Raw genomic sequence first — 25,170 nt, 5'->3', positions numbered from 1 at the left:
AAAAAAAACTAGGTGCGCCTTATGGGACGGTGCGTCCTATAGGGCGAAAAATATGGTAGTTTAAAACCAAATTACAGACCTCCGAAGACTGCTTTGGAACAACTAAGAATTGGCTTGATGGGAGAACAACCACGTGGGTGGGTGATTAATTCTGGTTGCTTGCTGAAGAAAAAGACTTCAGTACAGTGCCCTGTTCTTATGACAAGTAAAGGCCAGCTTGCAGCAGGCTGCAAGCCATGCTGTGCTCACTCTATTCTTTATTGTAAGGTTTGGGAGGGGAATTCACCTGTGCAAGCACTTTTCCTCAAATGCTTGTAACATCCCTAACATATAGATTGCCCTTGACAGAAAGCAAGTAATACAAATACAATGGGAAGAATAGAATGTCAGAACAAGAATGACATCACTATGAAAATTAATGATGTGGAAATCAAGGCACAGACAAAATGTAGAGCAATGATAAAAAGAAGAAATAAATTGCAACTTTCCATGCAAAAGAAGATAAAAGGAAATGCACATAACATTAATAGAAATAAGAGCCATAATTTATGCTGTTTACAAGGCAGCTGATAAAAGTTATCCCTGTCAGCTGAACTTGTTTTAAAATGGACCATTGTTTCTTTAGAAAATATTTAACATGTGTGGATAATTAACTTTCCTAACTATTGTGGTTTCTTTGTCATTTGAGGACAAACACAATTTCCCCTTAAAACATATTTTCTCTCCTCATGAATATTTGAGTTCCCTGCCTGACCTAAAAATAATGAATAGAAAATTGTAGACTATTAAAGCCATAAATCTGTCTCAGACGATCTGATAAAGCATTGAAGCTTTAGGACAGGAGATGCTGTCCAATGTCAAAGTAGACTTCATGATTTGGCACTTTGCTCTATATCTTGATTTTCAGAACAACCAAGTTTTTGCTATCTAGAATTTTGCTCTACAGGTCAGTGAAAACTAACTGATCCCACCTTCTAAAAAGCAATAAATAAAGCATGAATCAGATCATATATATATATATATATATATATATATATATATATACCATTTAGGTATTTGTCTGTCACCTTTCAGGTGAAGATGGGGAAGCTATGGCCCTCCAAATCCTGTTGGTCTATAACTTCCATCATCCCTAACCACTGTCATGTTACTTGAGCTTGATGGGAAGTCCAACAAAATTTGGAGGGTCATAGGTTTATCACATAAAAAGTAGAGACATCACCTTGCCAAAAAAGGTCCATATAGTTAAAGCTATGGTTTTCCCAGTAGTGATGTATGGAAGTGAAAGCTGGACCATAAAGAAGGCTGATCGCCGAAGAATTGATGCTTTTGAATTATGGTGCTGGAGGAGACTCTTGAGAGTCCCATGGACTCCAAGAAGATCAAACCTCTCCATTCTTAAGGAAATCAGCCCTGAGTACTCACTCGAAGGACAGATCCTGAAGCTGAGGCTCCGATACTTTGGCCACCTCATGAGAAGAGAAAACTCCCTGGAAAAGACCCTGATGTTGGGAAAGATTGAGGGCACAAGGAAAAGGGGACGACAGAGGACGAGATGGCTGGATAATGTTCTCGAAGCTACCAGCATGAGTTTGGACAAACTGCGGGAGGCAGTGGAAGACAGAAGTGCCTGGCGTGCTCTGGTCCATAGGGTCACGAAGAGTCGGACACGACTAAACAACAACAGGTTTATCACCCCTATTTTGAAGCACAGTGTGTTCCATAAAACATAAAAATGCAATATACCTACTCATTAAGAATGCACTCATCCCACCCCCACCTCCGAATAAAGCACCATCCACAGACAATTTGATCGAATAAAACTAAATAACAATAGCATTGCTAAGCACAGCAATATCAACTACAGCAAGCCAGTAACACACCGTTAAAAACAGGCTAAAAGAAATCCCAGCACCATTTCCACAGCACCAACTACATAATTTATGAAAAAGCAAGTCGAAAATAAATGGGTCTTCAAAACCCACTTATAAACCTGGAACAAACTGTGCTGCAGGCCTGCATTAAGAACTCTGCCTGGACTGGAGGGGGCGGCGGAGACCCTGCTAATAAACCATATAAGTTTCCAAACCTGTGGGGGGGAGGGCCTGGAAATAATAGACAAGGTTCAAGAGACATAACTACCAGCTTTTAATTATGGCAAAGCTTGGCATGCATTAACACCAGGCTGCTAATATCTATGCTTAGCAACACACCATTTGTTGCTTGTTTTTTGCAATGAAGCATGCTGTGACATTCTCCTCTTCATATTCGATGTTCTGTATCAGGGCTGGGAGACCTCGGGTCAAACAAAGGGGGCAAAACACAGCTCTCCAGGCTTCTCCATTGGTCCCCCCCCCCATTCCCTCCCCACCTGCCCTTCTTGAGTACATTTTCATGGCTTGAGGGTCTCTGGAAACATCTCTGACTTTTGCAGAGCTGGAAGAGTCACATCCATTGCTCTGTCCACTTTCTCATCTGACCCCAGCCATCAGTGGCATATAGGACCTGAGCATTTTCCCATGAGAAAATGTGGACCACTGGCTGAAAATGGTCTCCCCACCCTGCTGGGGTGAGGAGAATCAAGCAGGAAAAAGAGACCTGGCTGTATAAAACTCACCTCAATCTAATTACATTTGTTAAATTAACAACTGTAGTTTTCCTACAGACTGAAAAATAGCAGTACAGCTCACATAAATATTATCAAGCATACAGAACAAAGAGGATGAATTTGAATCACAGTACCTGACTTTTAGGTGCCGAACACATTTCCAGGACATTGTTTTACTCAGTGTGATAGAGCTACTAGAGATCAGTGTGGAGCTCACAGGAAGTGTCAAAAGTTTTCTTGAGCTCCCCTCTCCTCCCCCCCCCCACAAAAAAAAAAAAATCCCCAGGAGCCAGCACTTCATGAACTCACAAAGAAACTAAATAGAAATTAATATTTTTTGACTGTAGATTGAAGTGTTTTTAGGTATTCTACCTCAGAATAAAATTGTGTAAATGGGTCATAAAGTATGGAGAGTCCAAGCTGTTTAAGACTCTATAATACACAACCAACTACAGTGGTACCTCGCAAGACGAATGCCTCGCAAGACAAAAAACTCGCTAGACGAAAGGGTTTTTTGTTTTTTGAGCTGCTTCGCAAGACAATTTTCCCTATGGCCTTGCTTCGCAAGACGGAAACGTCTTGCAAGTTTGTTTCCTTTTTCTTAACACTGTTAATACAGTTGCGACTTGACTTTGAGGAGCAACTCATAGAACGCGGTGTGGTAGCCTTTTTTGAGGTTTTTAAAGACTTTGGTGATTTTTGAAGCTTTTCCAAAACTTTCCCGACACCGTGCTTCGCAAGACGAAAAAAATCGCAAGACGACAAAACTCGTGGAACGAATTAATTTCGTCTTGCGAGGCACCACTGTACAAATAATAATAATTAATAATAATAATAATAATAATAATAATAATAATAGATTTATTTATACCCTGCCCATCTGGCTGGGTTTCCAGCCACTCTGGGTGGCTCCCAATTGAATATTAAAAACACAATAACATTAAACATTAAATATTTGAGTGATGCTGCTGGAAATTTCAACATTTTTAACATATGCAAGCGCTGTACTCATCTCAGCTTCATTATGGGAACCGAGTGTGGATTTAGGGAGGTTCAGCTCTTGCGGCTTTGACTGAGCAATTAATCAGTTAAAGGTTTGTTGTTTTTTACATCGCCCTACCATCATATTGCCGAGGCAGTTTGAAAAAGGAATAAGGGAATAAAAATATAGGTGCGATTCAATAAACTAAATCTGACATAATAAAAACAGGTTAAATTGGTCAGCAGGATTAAAATTGCTGAGCCATCCTCATCATTGTCCATTTGCCTTTTCCCGTTTTCTTCCTGCCATGCATATAGAGTGCTGGTCAATTAACTTTGATAATTCTACTTAACTGGCATTATCTGATCTTCGAGAGCCACCTGCCACATTGCACCTGTATAAAGAGACTATGGGTGACATTTGGAGTCTCATTATTTCTTGTATTCCTCCTTGCTAACTCTGAATCCCCACAGTAAATCTTATCTTTCTTCCGTGCCTCCTGCTTCTATCTAAGTGGTGGCCAAAGCTGCAGCACTGCATGAGGCTGTTTGAAGAAAATCAATGATCCTATGCTCTGTAGTTCAAAGTTGCGTCAAAAATGCTGAGCCCTTAATTTGCGCCTAATCATTTCGGAACTGCTTTTGCTCAGCTGGTCAACTGAGACAGAGATGGAGCAGTGCAGAGCAAACCAAGTTTCCTGGACTCTCTAGTAATGAATACGTGTTTTTGGACAGAGCCCCCAAGGACCCTGAAAAACACAGAAGGTCTGTATTTATAAAGCAAACAGCACAAAGATAAAAAAGCCCTCCAAAGAATAGGGAGACAACAGCTACTTCTCTGACCCTTGTTTTTCAAAGCATTCTTTCCAAGAGATATTTCTCTTCAGCTTTCAGCCACTGGAGGTGGCACATTATTTTTTTGATAAAAAAAATTAAAAATGCTCTTTATTAAAGGTATTGCAAAAAATAATAATCTATTAACAATAAAAAGATAAACAACGTCTCCATAGTCATTACATTATTGCAATACAACATGACAGTGGATTTTACTTTGGCAACCAAGTTGGCAGGAAAGTGTCCCTCCAGAAAGATAGTGGCATAATAAATTAATGGGTACTGTGTTTGAACAAATTTATCTGTCAGAGCCACTCTTCTGGCTTCCTTGAATTCTCGGGTAAGAGTCTAATCAAGCGCCAATTGCCAGACTCTTATCATACCAAGTTTTAAGAGGAAGATTGTCCATTCCCCTCCAATACCATGCCACTAAAGTTTGGCAGTTAGTTATTAACTTTTAACAGAACCTTAGGTACTGATGTCTACCAACAAAAAAACAGAAAGGAATGCAAGAGTAGGATCAGGCATAATCATTTGTCTAATAAGTTACCTAAGTATAGAGAAAGTTGCAGACCCCAAAGTCTTTGGCTGATGTGACCTCACATCATAAATGAAACAGTGCCCCACATGTCCCACATCTCCTCCAACACCGAATGGGGAAGTAGGGCTTTGTGCAGCTAAGCTTGATGAGGTAGCCAACAAATGAATCCAAAACCATACACCAGACCATTGAGTCGCTTCATTTTTCTTTTTAAAAAGTGTCAAGCTACACACAGGGCATGTTAGTCACTTGTCCCAAGCTTCAGTGGGCAGGTGTAGTATGGCCACCCTAGTTTTCCTCCTATACACCCAGTGATGGATGCATATGTCAATTTCAGTTTTTCTCCATTTCTCAATTTCACAACCTTAACTTCAGTTCACCCCTTTGAAATATTTTAAAAGTCTGCAGTAAAATTAATGTGCATTTACGTGCAAATTTCTCCCAATGTATGTATCTTTGTGTACATTTTCATTATCTAGTATAATGATTTCTACAAGCAATCTCCCCCCACTTCCCAAATAGCATGGATTTTGTATTTTCACTAATGTGCACTTTTTTGTGTATGCACTCTTTGGTTGGGGAACTTTGTCTCAATGTATAGAGTAGTGTGACTTTCAAAGAAGAGTTGTGTTTCAGTTGTTTGGGAAGTGCAAATTTGAGAAGTTTTCATTAAAATGAAACTATATGGATTTCTCCCCCATGCCTACATACACTCCACATGGTTTTCAGTTCTGATTCTGTTGGCCAGTCAGACATTTAGGCAGATTATATCTGGCAGTCACTATATGATAGGCTAACAAACCATCTTCAGGTCAAGAGAGAAGAACATGGCAGGGTCATGTGAAAGAGAGACAAAATCTTGAAGATTAGTTATCTCTTGCTTTCTGATGGAATGAACTGATCAGCAGAAGAACAAACCTTTTAAGGAGGGGCTGGATTCCCCACCTATCAGGGATGCAGTGAATTTTCTGCATTGGCCTCAGGCAGAATATACTGCTTTGAGACCCCTTCAAACTCTTTGCATATATGTACACAATCTAAGATTCATCACTCAAATGTAAAGATATGGGCAATTGGAGAATAAAGAATGTCCCTGGGGAAAAGGACAATTAGTGCATATGCAATATTGTCTATTGGGAATACTGTCAATGCTTCAGGCAGAAGTGTTTACCAGCCTTTCTATATGAGATAATTAAAATGAAAACTAGTGGTGCTCATGAATTGATCCTGGAACCTTCTGAAGACCTTATGCTCATGTGCCACTGAGTTACCACGTGCTTCAACAAGATCTACAATGTAACCCAAATAACAACAGCTTTCAGAAAAACACAATACGATGAGTTAGAAGCTTTCTCATTACCTAAACTTATGGTTTGTACAAAAGCTAATGCATTTGTGTCAAAGGAATTGTCAACTGTCATCTGAAAATGAATGGGCAATGTTTTCTTTGGGTGAACCTCTTTCCGTAATTTGACTTTAGCGTCTGCTATTGAAAAGAGGCTGAGCAAGATAGCTGAAAAAATGTAACAACTTCAGTTCCAATATTGCCAGGAAAGACATTTTGAGAAAATGTATTCATTCGTAGCAAGCCATATTTTGACAGGATGTCAACAATATTTACCTTGTCCTGAAGTTTGTAGGATGTGGATGCCCATCATATAATGATAAATAATCGTATTCTTCTTCTAGAGCAAAAGACTGAAATACTATCTGTATTCTGTTTCTTTCTTCTGCAATTATTACCCACGTACAATTTGCGCCATTTGGATATCCATATGGGAAGCCGGGGCTTTCTATAGTACCATTAAGTCCTTTTAATGTTCCACCACATGTATAAATAAATCCTGCAAAAAAATGAATAAGAAAAAAAGAGTAAATTCATTATCACCACACATACCTTACTGAATGAAACAAATTCTTCCTCACCTTAATAGATCAGTTAAATATTCTGCTCCAACTCTGCCAGATATTTAACTAACTACATTGGTGCATCGGGTTACATACGCTTCAGGTTACATACGCTTCAGGTTACACACTCCGCTAACCCAGAAATACTGCTTCAGGTTAAGAACTTTGCTTCAGGATAAGAACAGAAATTGGGCTCCTGCGGCGCGGTGGCAGCAGGAGGCCCCATTAGCTAAAGTGATGCTTCAGGTTAAGAACAGTTTCAGGTTAAGAACGGACCTCCAGAACGAATTAAGTACTTAACCCGAGGTACCACTGTATAGTAAAACACATCTTTGGCATGTCAGTCCCCTATGGGTCTTGAAATCAAGTAGACTTTTCTATGATAGCTCCTCGATTATGGAATTTACATTACGGTATGTCCAAGTTGATGAATTTAGGATCAAGATGTCATATTATTAGCTTGCCATTTGCTTGTAAAATTCATATTCCAAGTCATAGAACTGTAGACTTGGAAGGGACAAACAAGAGTCATCTAGTCCAAACCCTAATTTTGCCCAATGTGATGCTCAAACCTATGACTTGGAAATTAAAAGTCTCATGCTCTTATCAAATGAGCTATCCCTTGGTCTTCTCCATTCACATCTAGGAAGATGAATGTGCTGCTCCCTTTCTTTTACTAACATTATGGAAACTATTTCCTTTAACCTTTATTTGTATGTGGAGCTCTGCTGGAGGTATTATATCTTAAGTCCATTCCAAAAACACAGGTTAGGGCAGAATGCTGTGGCCTAGTTGCTAAGTAGAGTTTTCCAGTTAGAAAGTGGAACACATTACGCTAGTGACACTGGATGCTAATAGGTTTCTCAAAATGCTTCTATTAAGCCATAAAACCCCAAGAGTTTGAGACCTGATTGCCAAAGAGATTGCCCTTTTCCTCACACAGTGCTGCAGTCAAAATAAGTAATCATTAGCCCTTAACACATGGAAACGATTGCGCTGTTTTTCATGGAGAGTTCACAGCTCACTTCCTACTTCCTTGTCCCACTGCCAGTGGAATGTACGAGCCTTCTCTCTGTGATCTCCCTTAAAAATATTAAAATATGGTGGAATAGCAAACTTGCTAGCATATTGCGTGGATTAAGACAGAGCTTCAAATCACCTCACATTCTCTTGAGCACAATATTTTCAACAGCAGTTCACACATTCAACTGTGAGACAGAAAGCACAAAAATATGTATCATAGAAAATTTTACTAACAGGTAATTCCACCTATGAATCAGAGGGAACCTTTGATGCTGAAAAATCCAAATCATCAGTATGCTGAAAATGCACCTCTTTATCTTGGTCTTGACACTCGAAATATGTGTTTTTGGGATCCACTCTATTCCTGAGGGTATGATTTGTTTTAATTGTTTTAAATATTGAATATTTAAATTGTTGTAGCCTGATGGTGAATGCTGGGTGATCGAATTAATAAAAATTATAAACCCAAGGCCTGCTGGGAACACAGCTGTAGGTTTCATTTCATTTTGTTTATTTATTTCATAATTTATTTTATTTCAAATTTGTACCTGTTTATGTTTCATTGTTCATTTGATTTTAACCCTCAAAGCTGTTAACTTCCCAGTTTTGTTGGATTCCAGCACCCATCAGCCACAGCCAGCATGACCAAAGGACAGGAATTTATTTATTTTATTTTATTACATAAAATGTATACACTGCTTGATTGTAAAAAGCAACAACAACCAACTCTTAAAGTGGTTTTCAAAAAGATAAAACCATAAAATTGGGGGGAAATTTAAAATATATTAAAATATACACGAGGTTAAAATACTAAGAAGTTTAAATTTTCTAAGCATTTGGGTAGGCTTTCCGAAACCATGTTTTTAGCAGGCACGGAAAACAATTCAGAGAAGGTGTCTGCTTGATAGGCAAGGAGTTCCAAAGTACAGTATAGGTGAGGCCTTATTAAATGACAAAGTTCTTACAAATGCAGAATAGCTATTACCAAAATTCCATACCCAAAACATTTCTTATTTCCCCTCTTTGGTGCCTTCAGCAACTCATGATCTATTTTTAAATCCCATCTGAAAAATTATCTGTTGTTATTTATTATTTAACTCTGACTGCATTAGTTAACTTTGTAAAAGCCTTTGGGATACATTTAGTTCCGATATCACTTCTTCAGAATGAAACTTGAATTACTTATGAAGAATTATGTTGAATTATTTACATGGGCTGTGCCTCGGGATCTTGGATGGAATCTCTGTTTTTCAGAGACAAGTGGACTCCATGTTTTTGTCAGAAAGCTGAAGGACTCCACTCTCCGTGACCTTTCTCACAAGTGTTTGTTTCATATTTTCCACTGGGGAATACAAGATGTGGGTCTACAAAACCACTCAGTTTAAAGCTAGTTAAAGCTTCTGAACACTCCCCCCCCCCTCCACAACACTACCCATTTTGAACATTACTGTCTTCAGAATCGAGGACACAAGACAAATAATTGTAGGGATATCTCTGTTCTGAGGTAAATCTTACAACCCCCGCACACCAGCCAAAGAACCCTGAAGACAAATATACAGTATTGTTTCTTCAGGGGGGGAAATTCTCAGAAAATACTTGGAACATAGAACACCAAAATCAAGAAAACATGATAGTCTTTTTATCAGCAAAGCTGGAGGTTCATTTTATATGTTGTTCTGCTCTTTGCCTTACAAGGGAAATCCATGTTCCTGTCAGGACTAGAGACAGATCAAAGTAGGGCTGAGAGAAAATGGCCTCCCCAAATTCTCCACCTTATTTGAAGGTGCTAAGAGAGGGAGATGGGTTCAAAATATTCTTAGGGAGAACAGAAGTAGAATTCTCCAACAGTCTGAAAAAGAAAATTTATCATGGCCATTGCTTTGTTAAGCAATATTAAAGTAATATTAAACAATAATAAACTTGGGATGCAAAGGAGTGCATGATATTTTCTACCCTATTTATGAATGAAATGTGGAGGGGCATTTCGCTTTATATTTAACATAGGGTTGGAGCAGAAATTCTCAAATAATTTGTTAGAAATTAATGTCTTCCCTTGAGAAAACAGAGACAGAATGTCCAGCAAAGGGAGAGAGAAGTGCCCCCCCCAGCAATTTTGTGTCTGACTCTGATTTTATGTAATAAGTTTCATTTATTTATTTAGTATAATTCATATACCCCTTAAGAGAAAAATATGAATGTGCTTTACACGATAATACATAGTAGTCATTCAAATAGGCTAAAAACAGACTCCAGAAACTAGACACCCTAAAATTGTCAAAATATAGATAAAATCAACAGTTTTAAAAACAAATAAACACAATAAAATTACATGTCTGGATAGGCTTGCTTTCAATAGCTGTCAAAAATAGTACCTAATATCAATATGAAGAGTTCCAGAGAATAAGTGATACCACTAAAAGACTGAGTTCTTAGTAAGAGTAGAATGGACATTATGTGCCACTTCTAAGAGTGCCAATTCCTTCGATAAAATTAGTCAAGTGGGCATATATGGGGTGAGGTGATCCCAAACTGACTAGTTTATTGAACAATTGGGAGATCGTACCACATTAGGGAAGAATTCTAGACTAAACCACTTCTTTCTTTTCTAAGGGAAGGAAGTTCCAACTTTTGGTTTTAATCCAGTTCATGAGAAAGCAAAAATAAAAATAAAATACGTGGAACAAAAATATATTTTCAAAAAACACTGCCAAAGCAACCAGAACAGAGCAAGCAAGCTGAACAATGATATGCAAATGCATTTGATTTGCATAATCCATTCTAAAAGCAGATTTAGCGTTTTCTATTTTTAAAATAATGCGGGGTGTTTTAGCACCGATTTCTAGGCTTTCCTTGCTTTATACGTCTCAGATTCCTATGCATTGCCAATGAGAGAGAAATCATCCTGAGCACGCATACTGGGAGTGCCATTTCAGGTTTCAATGTCTCTGTGGTGGCAGTTTGTATGTGGCTGGGGAGGGGCAGAGAGAAGAGTACAGGGCTGGGCCAACATATCTTACTGCCTGGAATAGAGTAGCAAATTGCACCCCACCCCTCCAAGGCGTGGAGTTTAGTACCAGCAAAGTTAGGTTGCTACCTGAAGCAGAAAATTCCACAAGCACCTCTCCCCAGACAGTAAAAAATAGCAACACTATTCCTGCCCTTTTCATGGCACCCCAAATCAGCTGCAATTTGGCTAACGTCTACCCAGATAGTGATTTCACTAGTGGGACAGGGAAATTTACAGGAAGGATCAAAAGCTTGTTCTTAAATATGTTTCCAGTTTCAGAAATAACAGTGCTTTCTTCTTTTGCTGCTATTTTAAAAATCTCCTTGCAACCTGAAACATACCAAAAATATGTGGGCTGAAATATAAGGGTCAATGCCACCTCTTCTGCCTATCCAAAATTTTGCTTGTGACCCATAGTCTTGGTAGAAATATATTTTGTTCCCTGGAAGCCTCAATAAAACTTCAAAACCCAACACACAAGAAGGTATCATTTGGATGTGCTCTGTGATAATGAATAGAATTACAGGGCTTTCATTACCATATACTGTTCATCCAGAAAGGGTTAATGTAAACTTATGCAAGCTTGGAAACAGAATCATGCACTCGTTGTTGTCAAAGCACATCAAGCCATAAATAAAGTATGAATACGCTCCTTAAAGATACCAGCATTTTAAGTTCGCATTTGCACTTTTGGCTGCTTATAATGATCTGCAAACATGACTCTGCCCTTGAGCAGTTAAGAGGATTTTTCCCGCTAAGCACAAATATTGATATTCCATGAACCCACTAATAAATAAAGCTACATCATAGAGAAGCTGATTACATGGCTGCAATTTGTTAATCACGGCTGGAAAAGTTGAGAGGTAGAGACACAGCATGCAGAGCTCCAGCTTCAGTTCCTAGCAATTTCCATTTAAAAGGATCGGATAGCAGGTGCTGCCTCTAATCCTAGACTAGATGGATGAATAGTCTAACCTGGAATAAGGTAGCATGTAAAAATCCCATGATATGCTGGTCCCTTTACATCATTGCTGCTGAAACACATTTTCACACAGCACTAAGCAGAAAGAAGACTCAACACACCATAGTGGAGGAAATATAACAGAGTGGAGGATCTGCAAATAAGCCAAATCAGTAAGTGCAGGCAGGGAGATGCAAATCCATGTGCATGAGGGAACTATTCTTATTTTGTGTAATAGTTTGTGTCAGTTTCTCTGTTGTCGCTTCAGTTTTTTATACACCGCTTAGAGATTTTTTTTACTGAATAATAATAATATCAATTTATCCTTTATACCCCTCCCATCTGGCTGTGTTTCCCCAGCCACTCTGGGCTCCCAACCGAATGATAAAAACACAATATACCACAATACATACTGTATTAAGTGGTATAGAAATTAAATAATCAATCTGGCCACTACTTTATTGGCTCTATAAAGCCAAGGACTGGGAAACGATTCTCCCTCCTTGCTGAGTGAGCCTTGCGTATGTGAACCAAGGTGCACATTCCAGGCCCTAAGGGCAACCCTAGGTACCTATAAGCTTCAGGCTGTGAGGCTCAAGAGCATTCCCATACCCAATAGTGACTCAGGATGGTAGTGTCATTAAGTTTTCCCTTCCCTGTCCACACAGAATTCTGAACAGACAAAAATCAACGCCCTACACAGTGTGAAGTAGGTGAAAAGGAGAATCAGTCAGAGGCTACCTAAAAAATCCTACCCAGCCCTATAAAAGCTGACTAGCTGTAGAGTTTTGTGATGACACATCCTAACGTTAAGTTGGGAAGATGTCCACAGATAAATAAAGCATCAGAGCTCTTTTTCAGGCAGAACTCACCAGAACTCAGTTCTGGCACCTCTCAGGTAGGTGCCATTGCCATTGTAAGAGAACAAGGAAGGCTTTCATGGTGAGTTCTGGCACCTCTTTTTCTGAAGAAATAGCACAATAAAGCATTATTTTGATTTGCTCTGAAGATGCTACAAAAAGTTTAGCTGAAACCTAAGCAACTTGCATATAATTTATATGTTGATGTAAGCAGTAACTGTTAATAAACACTTTCATATGTACCTGTTGTTATGTAGGACCTGAGAAGGAAGTGCAATGCTGGATTACATTTTATTCTTAAAGAAGTAAGTGACAATCTTAGCAATTCATTCACTTGTTATTATGTAACTTTTGCATAATACTTTGGCATGTAAATCTTTAATGAGATTTACAGAGAAGTTCAGTTACTAAAGCAACCACCAAATACATCAAATCTGGTTCTTCGGAATCCAAAAGTAGTAATGTTCAGCTGCTAGGTGATAGGATTATGTAGAGCGGTAAATTTTGGTAGTAAATGGATGTATTTTTAAAGACAGAGGTTGTCCTTTAGAAAGGGGGGGTGTTTAATCCCCTCCATAGTGACATGGAGTTACATGATTTTGAAGAAGGCACTGAGATTAAACTAGGAGCAAAAGCAAAAATAAGTTCCAGTAAATACTAAAGTATAAGTTAGCTATGATCAAACAAGTAGTGTGGGTGGTTTCAAGGAAGTTTCAGCAAGATTAGAAGGACCTTAAGTATCTTGGTACTCAACAGTTCAGGGAAACACTGTGAAGATACCACTTCAGATGTCATGCAGCAGTCATCATAACTGTGTAAAAAAGGAAGAGGTAGAATCTCAGTATGATTAACTCCTCTGTACCTTGCAGTTCTTTTCATTGCAATCAGTTACCAAACTATCAACACTCCTAAAAAGAAGTACAGTTATCTGTAGGTCTAAGCAGGTCGGAGATCTAACGGGGGGGCCATCAGTGATGTCTTTCTGCCAGAAATGAAAAGCATTCTCATTTGCTCAAGCATTTCTGCACTGGGTCACTTATTTTCTATAATTTCTATTATGTGCTTTTGTATTTTGTCTGTTTTGCTGCAGCTTTAGGATATTGGTAAATTACGCTGTTCATCACTTTGTCACGCTAAGTGAAAAGCAATATATAAATCCTTGAAACAAATAAGCAAGCAGTCAGAAAAAAAAGTCTTGACAATGAAAAGCAGCCATCTCAATCTCATATCTGGGGCTGGAAGGGCAGTAAGGATAAATAAGCACCAGTCCAAATCAATGAAGGCTATTATGAGTTTAAAAAACAAATCCAACTTCAGGCTCCAGTCCTATTGGGTTTAGGGTCACCAGATGCAGAAGATGACAGCATGTACACACCTACAATAGTTTTGTACCACACCTGCTCAATCCTCTTCTACAAAACTATTAAAGATTCAGAAACCCAGTCCTCTTCTGCATCTGGCAACTTTAATTATGCTGCAATCTGATGCACACTTACTGGGAGTCTGTCCTACTGAACTCACTAGGATTTTCTTCAGAAGAGACTTCTATAGGATTACACAACACATTGTTGTTGTTGTTTATAAATTAGATTATATACTCTGCTGGGCACTGCCTTGAAATCCAAACAGAATGAAGGGGGACATAGAAATACTTTAAATAAATGAATAAATGAAACTGTGCTGTCAGCTGATTAATTGTATGAGTTTTACTCAATTCATGAATAGATTAAACTTGCATATCATAGAATCATAGAATCATAGAGTTGGAAGAGACCACAAGGGCCATCGAGTCCAACCCCCTGCCAAGCAGGAAACACCATCAGAGCACTCCTGACATATGGTTGTCAAGCCTCTGCTTAAAGACCTCCAAAGAAGGAGACTCCACCACACTCCTTGGCAGCAAATTCCACTGTCGAACAGCTCTTACTGTCAGAAAGTTCTTCCTAATGTTTAGGTGGAATCTTCTTTCTTGTAGTTTGGATCCATTGCTCCGTGTCCGCTTCTCTGGAGCAGCAGAAAACAACCTTTCTCCCTCCTCTATGTGACATCCTTTTATATATTTGAACATGGCTATCATATCACCCCTTAACCTCCTCTTCTCCAGGCTAAACATGCCCAGGTCCCTTAGCCGTTCCTCATAAGGCATCGTTTCCAGGCCTTTGACCATTTTGGTTGCCCTCCTCTGGACACGTTCCAGTTTGTCAGTATCCTTCTTGAACTGTGGTGTCCAGAACTGGACACAGTACTCCAGGTGAGGTCTGACCAGAGCAGAATACAGTGGCACTATTACTTCCCTGGGTAAAATAATTGTTCAGAAGGAGAAAAAAAGTACCCACTCTTTGTTTGAAGAGGTTCCTCATATATGATGCCATTAATGCAGTCTTAGAAAATGCCATCCCACATGTGAGATGGGAAAGAAGGCCTCTTTTGATATGCCGCCCACTGGCTACATTTTTTAAGTACTTCTGTTAATAACAGTGTTTTTAAAAATGTGCTGCCTGATTAATTGGGAGCATCTAGCTTGCCAGATCTTATCTCTTGATCAATTAATTATCTAGCAGGTTGGAGGACACTACCATCCATAGATTCACAGCTACATGGAAAACCATACTCTAGTACTCATATGAACATAAGAACCATAGGTAGTTGTCTTGCACTGAGTTGGTCATTGGTCCATCTAGCTCAGGATTGTGAAAATTGACTGGCTGCAGCTTTCTAGGATTTCAGACAGCATTCTCTCCCAGAACTACCGGGAGATGCCAGGGATTGAATTTTGGACCTTTTGCCTGCAAACCAGCTGCTCAACCACTGACTCGTGGTCATTGCCCAATGGTTCCTCACAAAAACTGGAAGAAGGCTTCAAGTGGGTGCTGTGGATTACACTCTAATGTGTTTTATTATTCCAGGAGATACAAATTAGGTAATTTCACTTAAAAGTGCTAACAGAACAGAAATCTCTTCCGCCCTTACTTCCAAGTCAATATGGACACCATCATTCATGCAATAGTTACTTATATTAAAAGCCATATATGACAACAATGACATTTCCTGCAAGTTCAAAACTGCTTTTGAGAAATCCTCTCCTCTTCCCTAAGGGAAGGGGTTGCAAGCGGGATGCACTTTCCCACCCTTCGCAGGGGGCACAGTTATGCCCCCTGCGTCACAGGAGGTCCTAGTTCCAAGTCATGCACCAGCCACTTGTTTTTTTGCCTACTTCGTAGCAAATCGTCACAACTTTGTAAAGTTTGGTGGTTAGGCATTGGAAAATGTGTTGTGTGTTGGAGGGAGGGTTGTGGCCATCACCTACCCCTCCCCTTGAAGGGTATAAAGGAATCCGGTGGTCGTGGTTCCTGTCCGATGCCCAGACGGTGGCTAGGGCCATGGCATGACCCTCTGGTGACTCTAGGGGAAAGCTTCCAGTTGGTTTGCATCAACAAGCTCCCCCTACAGGTTGTTAACCCTTGGGTGACTCCCTGCAGGGCGGGCAGGAGTCAAGTATAGTTGGTTCAGATCCAGTGCCTAAGCCAATACCACTCACATTCTGTAACCAATAAAGTTGTGGCCATTTTTAGCCCATTAACCTTAATTGCTGGTGTCCACGTGTCTTATTTCATCTTGGGGCAGGGCCCCGATTCACAACTCCACGTTCTACACACTATCCCTTTCCCAGGTCATTCCAACGAAACTCATACCATTAAGAATCTGTGTCCCAAAACTAATCTTCCCAAAACTAATCTTGAAAATAGAATTATTATTTTTTTAAAAGACAATATGGAATACAACAAACGATGCAATCATTACAGGTAACCATCACAAGTAGCTGTAAGAAGCTGCTTTACACTGAATCAGGCATTTTGCCCACTAATTACTGTATGTTCTGATCAGCAGAAATATTTCCTAGCTTGATGATAACTGGAGTTCTTCAACTGGAGACGCTAAGAATGGAATTTGAGACTTTATACATTGAAGCATGGCTACTTGCCATGGGCCCTGCTAAATGTTCCACATGGAAGCACGATTCCAGAAATATCAGAATTAAAGGAGTACAACCTAGTTGGTGAAATATATCAGACTTCAAACAAGTTAAACGTGCAAGAAATAGTAAGCAGATATAGCCCTTGTAACATCTCTCAAGAAAATAATTTCACTTAATTTAACATCTTTGGAAATGTCAGACTCCTAGGATTGACAAGGCAGCTCATACCATGGCACCTTGTCATTCAGTTATGTATCCCAAAGGCAGTAAGCACCTTTAGAGTTGAGTTAAAGGACAAGGACGCATTGTACTGAATCACTTTCTGAGTTCCACATATCTTTGATCCTTAAGGGATCCTTAAGGGATCAAAGACTTTGCAGTTTATTGAGCACATTGGTTATTTTAGCCCTGGCAGCATATACTAAAACTATCACATCCCCAGACCACCGACACTGAATATGGAATGGTAGCTGATCTTCTTTAGCATTACAATTGGGCTTGGTAAGTAGAACTATCTAGGCCCCTCTGACTGGGAAATATCCCCCCCCCCAAAAAAAAAAAAAACAACAACAACACAGATTGGTATATGTTTGGGTTTTCTGCCTTTCCCTCAGTGAAATTATGGCCTTCCTTTGTTAGGCAAACGAAAGTTGTTTGCATGAGGGTGGAAACGGCATTGGGCAGGATAAACATTGTATGGGGCCTGAAGGAAAGGGCCTGAAGTAAAGATTGACCAGAGCCTGCACTCTGGTCACCCAGTGAGTCCTTGCTTGCTTGGCTTGCACCACAGCAAAGTTCAACACTGGCTGACTCCCATTGAATGGGTTTGGGGTGCTCCAAACCCAGCAGACCCATTCCATCAACATGGGGCTTGTGGAATGATGAACTGATCCTGGACCCAATGTCATGCCTACCCTTACCCTGCCCGCTGCTTTCAATAAAGATTTGGCCTCATTTTGTCTCATGACCATTGTAAAGGTAAAGGGACCCCTGACCATTAGGTCCAGTCGTGACCGACTCTGGGGTTGCAGCGCTCATCTCGCTTTATTGGCCGAGGGAGCCGGCGTACAGCTTCCAGGTCATGTGGCCAGCATGACTAAGCCGCTTCTGGCGAACCAGAGCAGCGCACAGAAACGCCGTTTACCTTCCCTCTGGAGCAGTACCTATTTATCTACTCGCACTTTGACGTGCTTTCGAACTGCTAGGTTGGCAGGAGCTGGGACCGAGCAACGGGAGCTCACCCCATAGCGGGCATTCGAACCGCCAACCTTCTGATCAGCAAGTCCTAGGCTCCGTGGTTTAACCCACAGCACCACCAGTGTCCCAAGCCATGTCATGCCAACCCTTACCCTGCCCGCTGCTTTCAATAAAGATTTGGCCTCATTTTGTCTCATGACCATTGTACCTTCTGCTTATTTTGCTGCTCTCATGGGTTATATAATGCGCCTGTTTGGGCAAACAAAGAGACATGTTTCCCTGAAATACATTCTCAGTAGTACCCTTATGACACCTACATTTGATTCATTAGCAGCAGATTTACAAATGACTTTTCCTACGCTTCCAGTAAAATTGTTTCATTGTCTACTCTTAACTATTTTGTGCCTTAACATTTACAGTACATATGCTGTTGCAACATAAATCCTATCCTCTCTTGTTTGCCTACTTTTTATATAACACTTTCAGTTATTTAAAGCCAATTCTTGTTTTTCTCCCCCTTTTTAAGCGTTATTTCAGATACCCCTTGTTAACAGTGTTGCTGTGACTTAACATCCATGTTCTTGAAGTGTGGCATGTAAAACTGGGCATAGTGTTCTGTGCTAGAGCATCACACTTTGCCTAGAGTAAGAGAGAAACTCTTGCTTGTTCTCCATTGCTCATCCCATTCATCTATCAGATACGGCAGCCTACAATCACGTGTCATGAGATATATAAAGACTGTTCACACTTCCACCCTTGTACAGATGAATACATGAATAGGGCTGCATTAGAGGCAGCCAAACCATATCTACTTTACTTATTAGATAAAGAAGAATATGTGTGATGGCACACTGAGACTAACTTTTAATGAGCTTTTTGTTACAAAAAGGCAGTAGCTTTTGTCAGTGACAAGCTGCTTCTTCAGATTCTGAGTTGCAACTGGGTAGAGCGAGGTAGAAGAGTCATAATTATTTCTCTCACCATTCTTCCCAGGAGGCACAGGATGGTACTCCTGATTCCTTCTTTCATCTTCACAACAAGTGTATGAAATGGGTTGGAGTAAGAAATTATTCCAAAGATTACCCAGTGAGTTTTATAACTGAGTAGAGATTTGAACCTAGCTCTTTTCAGTTCTAGTCCAGCATTTTACCAACGGCACCATGCTGGCCCTTCCAATTACCCTCTTCTTCCCTGTAATGTGTAGTAATTAAACATATCTAACATATCTAATGTCACAATTCTCTGTATTTCACAGCCTGTGCTCACAGCCCATGCTCATCAGGTGTAAGGTTGGTATATTCTTGGCATGATGACTTAGCATCATGCATTTCATTACTATTATGTTATGATGGAGGAGACGAAGAAGAACTAGTCATTCATAGGACTAGTGGGTAATATCTAATTCCACTGGAAAATGAGCACAAGTGGTAATTCACAATGCTCCATTCTAAAATATTTTTGAGGCCGCACCATAAATAACAGGAGACCATCCATGATACTGCTCCTCTGAAGTGGGCTACAGCTTTGTGCTAAACTGACTCACACATAATCATTTCTTTTTAAGGGGATTTTGGACTGCGCTGTTTGATTGCTAATAGTAGGAGACTCTATTTCCCTTTTTAAAATTTATTATCTGCATAATTAAGAATATATGGTGTTGTTATTGGTGCTGTAAACTGAAAATGAAATCCACACCAAGGATGAATAAATTACCCTGTAGGGAAATAATAGAAAATTCAAATGAAAACAATTTTTTTTAATTATGCTATTCTGTCTTTCACTTAATTACCTAGTGGTAATTTAAGGGACCTGACTTAAGTTATTAATGTAGTGTTCTAAACTGAAGCCAGTGCTCAGTGAGCCCAAGAAGTTTCAAGAAAACAACACTTTCATCACTGGTGTTTAGGATGTGTTGACTTTGTTGAATTACTGCAGTAAAGTGTGAATGATTTATGGAAGAAGAAGAAAAACATCATTGCTTGCTTTAAAACAAAAGTGTGATGCTGTAATTGGGTGTTAAAGAAACAACACATTACTTAAGATTGCAAAGGCAATTTGTCCTATAATATGAAGTGTGGTATAATAAAGGGGAGGCTTTATTAATATTACGGATGAATGACTTAGAATAGCTTCTGGAGCAGCTAATAAGTAGCTGCTGACGTTAATTTGGGCTGCAATTCTTTGCATGCTTATATGGGAGCAAGCCCCATAAAACTCAGTTGGGCTTACTTCTGAAAAGACATTAGGGTGGGGCCACCATCGGCATGCACATTCACCCTACACTCACATACTTTTGAGCACTTTTGTTGTTGTTGTTGTTTAGTCGTTTAGTCATGTCCGACTCTTCATGACCCCATGGACCAGAGCACGCCAGGCACCCCTGTCTTCTACTGCCTCCCACACTTTGGTCACACTCAGGTTGGTAGTGTTGAGAACACTGTCCAACCATCTTGTCCTCTGCCGTCCCCTTCTACTTGTGCCCTCAATCTTTCCCAACATCAGGGTCTTTTCCAGGGAGTCTTCTCTTCTCATGAGGTGGCCAAAGTATTGGAGCCTCAGTTTCAGGATCTGTCCTTCCAGTGAGCACTCAGGGCTGATTTCCTTCAGAATGAAGAGGTTTGATCTTCTTGCAGTCCATGGGACTCTCAAGAGTCTCCTCCAGCACCGTAATTCTAAAGCATCAATTCTTCAGCAATCAGCCTTCTTTATGGTCCAGCTGTCACTTACATACATCACTACTGGGAAAACCGTAGCTTTAACTATACGGACCTTTGTCGGCAAGGTGATGTCTCTGCTTTTTAAGATGCTGTCTAGGTTTGTAATCGCTTTTCTCCCAAGAAACAGGCATCTTTTAATTTAATTTTTAATTTGAGCACTATCATGGAGCTATATATGTACCAAGAGACCATTGACCAACATATTGATAAGGCTGCATGCACCTGCTGAAATACTCCACACTGCCCAAATTGCACAGTGTCCTCTGTCCTTAGGCCTTGTGCAGTGTTCCAAACTTTCAAGTTAGAATGTTCATAAACATTCCATGAGAACTCAGTAACTAAACCAATGACTTGGAAGGCCTCAATTCAGTCAACTGAAACCATTGTTCTCACAGCCAAATGTCACAAACATATGAGAGTCTTCACTCTGGGTTTATCTCAGTTTTGTGGTTGCTGTTTAGGTGATTTGGCAGTAAATGGGCAAAAACAGTATATTCCTGCTGTTACGGAAATCACTGCAAAATTACATCTTCTGTGCTTTATATGTAATATCTTGCAGTTCCTTTATGACCAAAAGTAAAGAGATTCTTGAAAGGTGGGACTAAGGTCACAAATGAACAGCACTTTGTATGTTTGAATTCACCTCTCTGACAGGTTTTCTTACAATAATCTCAGGGAACAGAACTGTGAAAGACTTCTTCCTGAGACCCTGGAGAATTTCTGCCAGTCAGAGAGACATCACTAGAACAGAGGATGCATTTGGCTGATTCAGGACAAGGCAGCATTTCATATCCTTATGCTTTATTTATCTAGACCATGGGTTGTCAACCTGGACCCTTTCAGGATTCTAGGTGGGCGGTAGGGGGCTCTACGGCACAAGCTGAATCCTCCTTCCATCGAGCACTGGTGGGTGGTAAAAAAAAATTACCATCAAGAAAGATGCATTAGTGGGCAGTAGGTATAAAAAGGTTGACTACCCCTGATCTAGACAGATCCTTGCATCATAAAAGGACTTCTTTTCAACTTTGGAGAGGCAAGGTTCATTACAAGCTCTTCGGACACACATTACCTCTTCCAGCATTTTCTATCATGACTACTACAATCTAATGAGATTTGATATCTCATTAATTTCTTGACATCCACAGCAAGTATAAGTGCATTAAGAGAGTATACAAACACAAAATGCAAACAATGAGGGCACATAAGGGTGCATTGTGGACCCAGGAGCAGTGACACCACTGAGGTTGACGATGCACAAAATAGTAATGACAGGACAAGATACTTGGGTTAAAATTAGCCACAACTTTATTGATTACAGATATCAGGAGGTCTTGGCTCTAGGCCTTGGATTTGTATCTTGAATCAACCAACCTGGTCTGCTGGTTGATTATTACATTAGGGTCGATCTCAGATTATGGACCGCCCTATGATGTGCATCAAATCAGGGCGGCCGTTTAGGACACCATTAGGAGGGTGGAGGGGTCTGTGGCCTGTCTATTCCCATCTGGATGTTTGGACAGAGCTCCCCTTCGGGACCCCTTTACCAGAGTACCTCACTCTTTGGATTATGTAAATGGAGGGGGGGCTCTCACCCACTCTCTCTGCCTAGTTTAGGGAGCCAATCCCAAAGTCTTATCTGCCAGAAAGTTGAGACAGTTGCAATGAAGGAAACAAAAACCCCGGACAGGCCCAATATTTGTACTTCCAGTGCATTCTTTATCTGTGGAGGATTGCATCACAAGGAAAGAGCTCCTTTAGTACAGTATATTAATTTTATTGAAACAAAATATTAAAAAAAAATCCTTCCAGTAGCACCTTAGAGACCAAGTAAGTTTGTTATTGGTATGAGCTTTCACTTTTATATTTCATTGTCAGAAACCTTCATTACAAAAGCCACTCACAGGAAGTGAAAAATCCTGTCTAATGCCAATTTTCTATCATATGAGAAACATTATTTTCTGAAAGCAGAAATCAAGGTACTAAGCATAATACAAGGTTCAGTATAAAAGCTCCAGTCTCTGTGGAATATGTGGCAGCAGAGCCAGAACTGTTGAAATATTTAAGAAAAAACATTAGCTTATAAACTGCACCTGTTTTCTTTAGAGTGCATATATAATCTCAGCAGGTATCAGTAGAAAAGGTCACAGGTGTTGATCGCTTCCGAAAGCTACTGAAGTCACTGAGTTCCGAAGCTATGCAACGCCTTATATGTCAATATCATTTGTACCACACCACAGAGATTTTCACAATTTAAAAAGAAAAACAAAGCAAGTTTGGTTGTTAGGTCTCCCTCCTGCCTTCAAACCATCTGTGATGCTCCACAGAGTGCCCTCAGGGGCTAAGGTCTCAACAAGCCAAGGTCAAGCACAGAGTGTCAGTCTAGGTTCAAAACATGAGCAAAGTCAAGAAAAAGTACAAAGTGAATATACCAGGGAGTTCAGCAAGATGGGGAAACAAGGAACCAGAGACCTGTGTTGATTCCAGCCATGGGAAGACTCAAAGGGAACTTTATATATTGGGACCTCCGTACCCTAATTCCAAAAGTCTGTTGGAATAAGAAAGTCTTCACCTGCCGCTAAAAGGACAACAAAGGAGATGTTAGTCCCCTTCCCACACCTTTTTTCTGAAAAATGACAATCTGCAATGAAGTGCATATTTAAATTTAAAAAAATTCCCTTATACATATGTCAAAAGACACATTTAAAGTGCATTTTGATACATTTATTGGTCAAGAGCAATGCTGGAATATCCAGGATGTGTAAATGCTGGCGGATCCACACATTAACATGGGAGGTGAAGATCAGTCAGGACTCAGCTACATTCGTAAAGATAAAGTGCTTTCCATGTGTTATAACACTGTGACACCAGAAGGCGCTGTGGAGTCTCATCTTTCACCAACGGGATTTCCCTGTATGAAGTTTACAACATGTTTAACTGAATCGCTTCTTTGATGTGTCTCAATCCAGCCCCAGTTTGCATCGGAATTCAGTTCACGAAGATTGATTTTCTGAAGCACCCCTGTGTCAAAGCAAGAACAGTAGTAGGCTGCTGATGGTTTGTCCTGTACGGTGACTGTCATTTACAGTCACTGCTTGATTTACTGTCTATTAAAGTTACCAACCTCTTCTCAGATTTTCAGTAACTGCTACAGTTGATGAAGACGGAGACATTGAAATACTCTGGAATGTTCCATCTGGCTACCTGCAAAAATGCCTAAGGATTGCTAGAAAGGGGGGACACTTAACTATGACTGGCATTCCTACCAGTCCCAGGATGTCAGAAAAATTAAAGTGAAACTACAGGTAAATATGATCCTATCCCTCTGAATCTTAAGCACCACTGAGCAACTTAGCATAGAAAGCAGCATCAGTTAACGTACTAAAGAATCAGTGAGAAAGATTAATGTTTCTGACACATGACAAATTAGCAAATCCTTGGATGACATATGGAGAAACAGAAATGAGCATCCAATCAGAAATGGCGTAGGCCTAATTTCCTTCCTCTTCTGTTTGTTCACTGAACATTGGTACAGGTCTGTCGATAACTTGTGTTAACACAGGAAGACAAATAAGGAAATAGAGGAGGGCAAGTTGGACTGCAACAAACTGTTGCAGTGTGTTATGATCCCGTTTAGTATCATAGTCATACCATCTTCCAGGATGCGCCTTCCTTTCTCCTCTCCCAGTTTTTTGTTTCTTGTGATAACTGAGCATGCTAAGTCCTCATTAGACTTCTATTTTTGCATGAGGGGAGGAGATGGAAAAATGTTGTTTTCCCCGCCCCAAAAAACATATTTTGGGTACTTCTGCAAACCTTGGGTTTCCTTTAAGTGTGCTAAATAAAACCCTCTTGTTTCACATAGGTCTGGTTTGGGCTACAATCTTGCTACAGTAACCCACTGAGTTTGAAATTACAGTGGTACCTCTGGTTGCAAATGGGATCCGTTCCGGAGGCCCGTTCGCAACATGAAAAGAGCGCAACCCACAGCGATTTAGCGCTTCTCCACATGCGCGTTATGTCATTTTGCGCATCTGGGCATGCGTGAGCGGCAAAACACGGAAGTAACCCTTTCCGGTACTTCCGGATCACCGCAGGACGTAACCTGAAAGAACGTAACATGAAGTATGACTGTAGTGTGATTTATATTTCCATAGCTTGTTGATACAGCATTAGACAGTCATCACAGTAATATGAAGCATCCGGGTGTATTTTTGAAGTTACAACCAAGGAAAATCACCTTGTGAAACTGCAACACCACTTTCCTGTTTTAAACCAACTAGCTTGTTCAGCCATGTGAACAGCTGCTGTTAAAAAACTTCCAAAACACCACCAGCTGTGTGCATTTTTCCTCCACCCACGCTACAGCTGTCTACAGCTAGAGCAAACACCAGTGCTACTTCACACATCTGCAGAATCAGTGGTCACAAAGAACCCAATGCAAATTGCATCCAAACTAATCTAAAAAGCATGTCAAATTGGAAATTTTGAGCAAATATTCTTATCTAACCATCTGCAAGTTAAGTCAAGCTAAATTGTACATTGCTAATAACCTATGAA

General features: G+C 40.1%; 1 protein-coding gene across 5 annotated transcripts in view; it reads right to left on the bottom strand.

The window, feature by feature from the left end:
- CSMD3 (CUB and Sushi multiple domains 3) overlaps nt 1-25,170 on the bottom strand; it is a 578,955-nt gene that overhangs the window by 466,171 nt on the left and 87,614 nt on the right. For all 5 annotated transcript variants that reach the window (XR_013988260.1, XM_081012460.1, XM_081012461.1 and 2 more), the window contains exon 2: nt 6,586-6,808. Coding sequence is in view for 4 of the 5 variants with exons in the window: in XM_081012460.1 (XP_080868586.1) it covers nt 6,586-6,808 (223 nt within the window). In the remaining variant the exon portion in view is untranslated. The remainder of the gene's footprint in view (nt 1-6,585; nt 6,809-25,170) is intronic.

The sequence above is a fragment of the Podarcis pityusensis genome (assembly GCF_964106645.2).
Source record: "Podarcis pityusensis genome assembly, chromosome: 7".
Taxonomy (NCBI): Eukaryota; Metazoa; Chordata; class Lepidosauria; order Squamata; family Lacertidae; genus Podarcis; species Podarcis pityusensis.
This window is presented reverse-complemented; position numbering and strand designations above follow the sequence as displayed.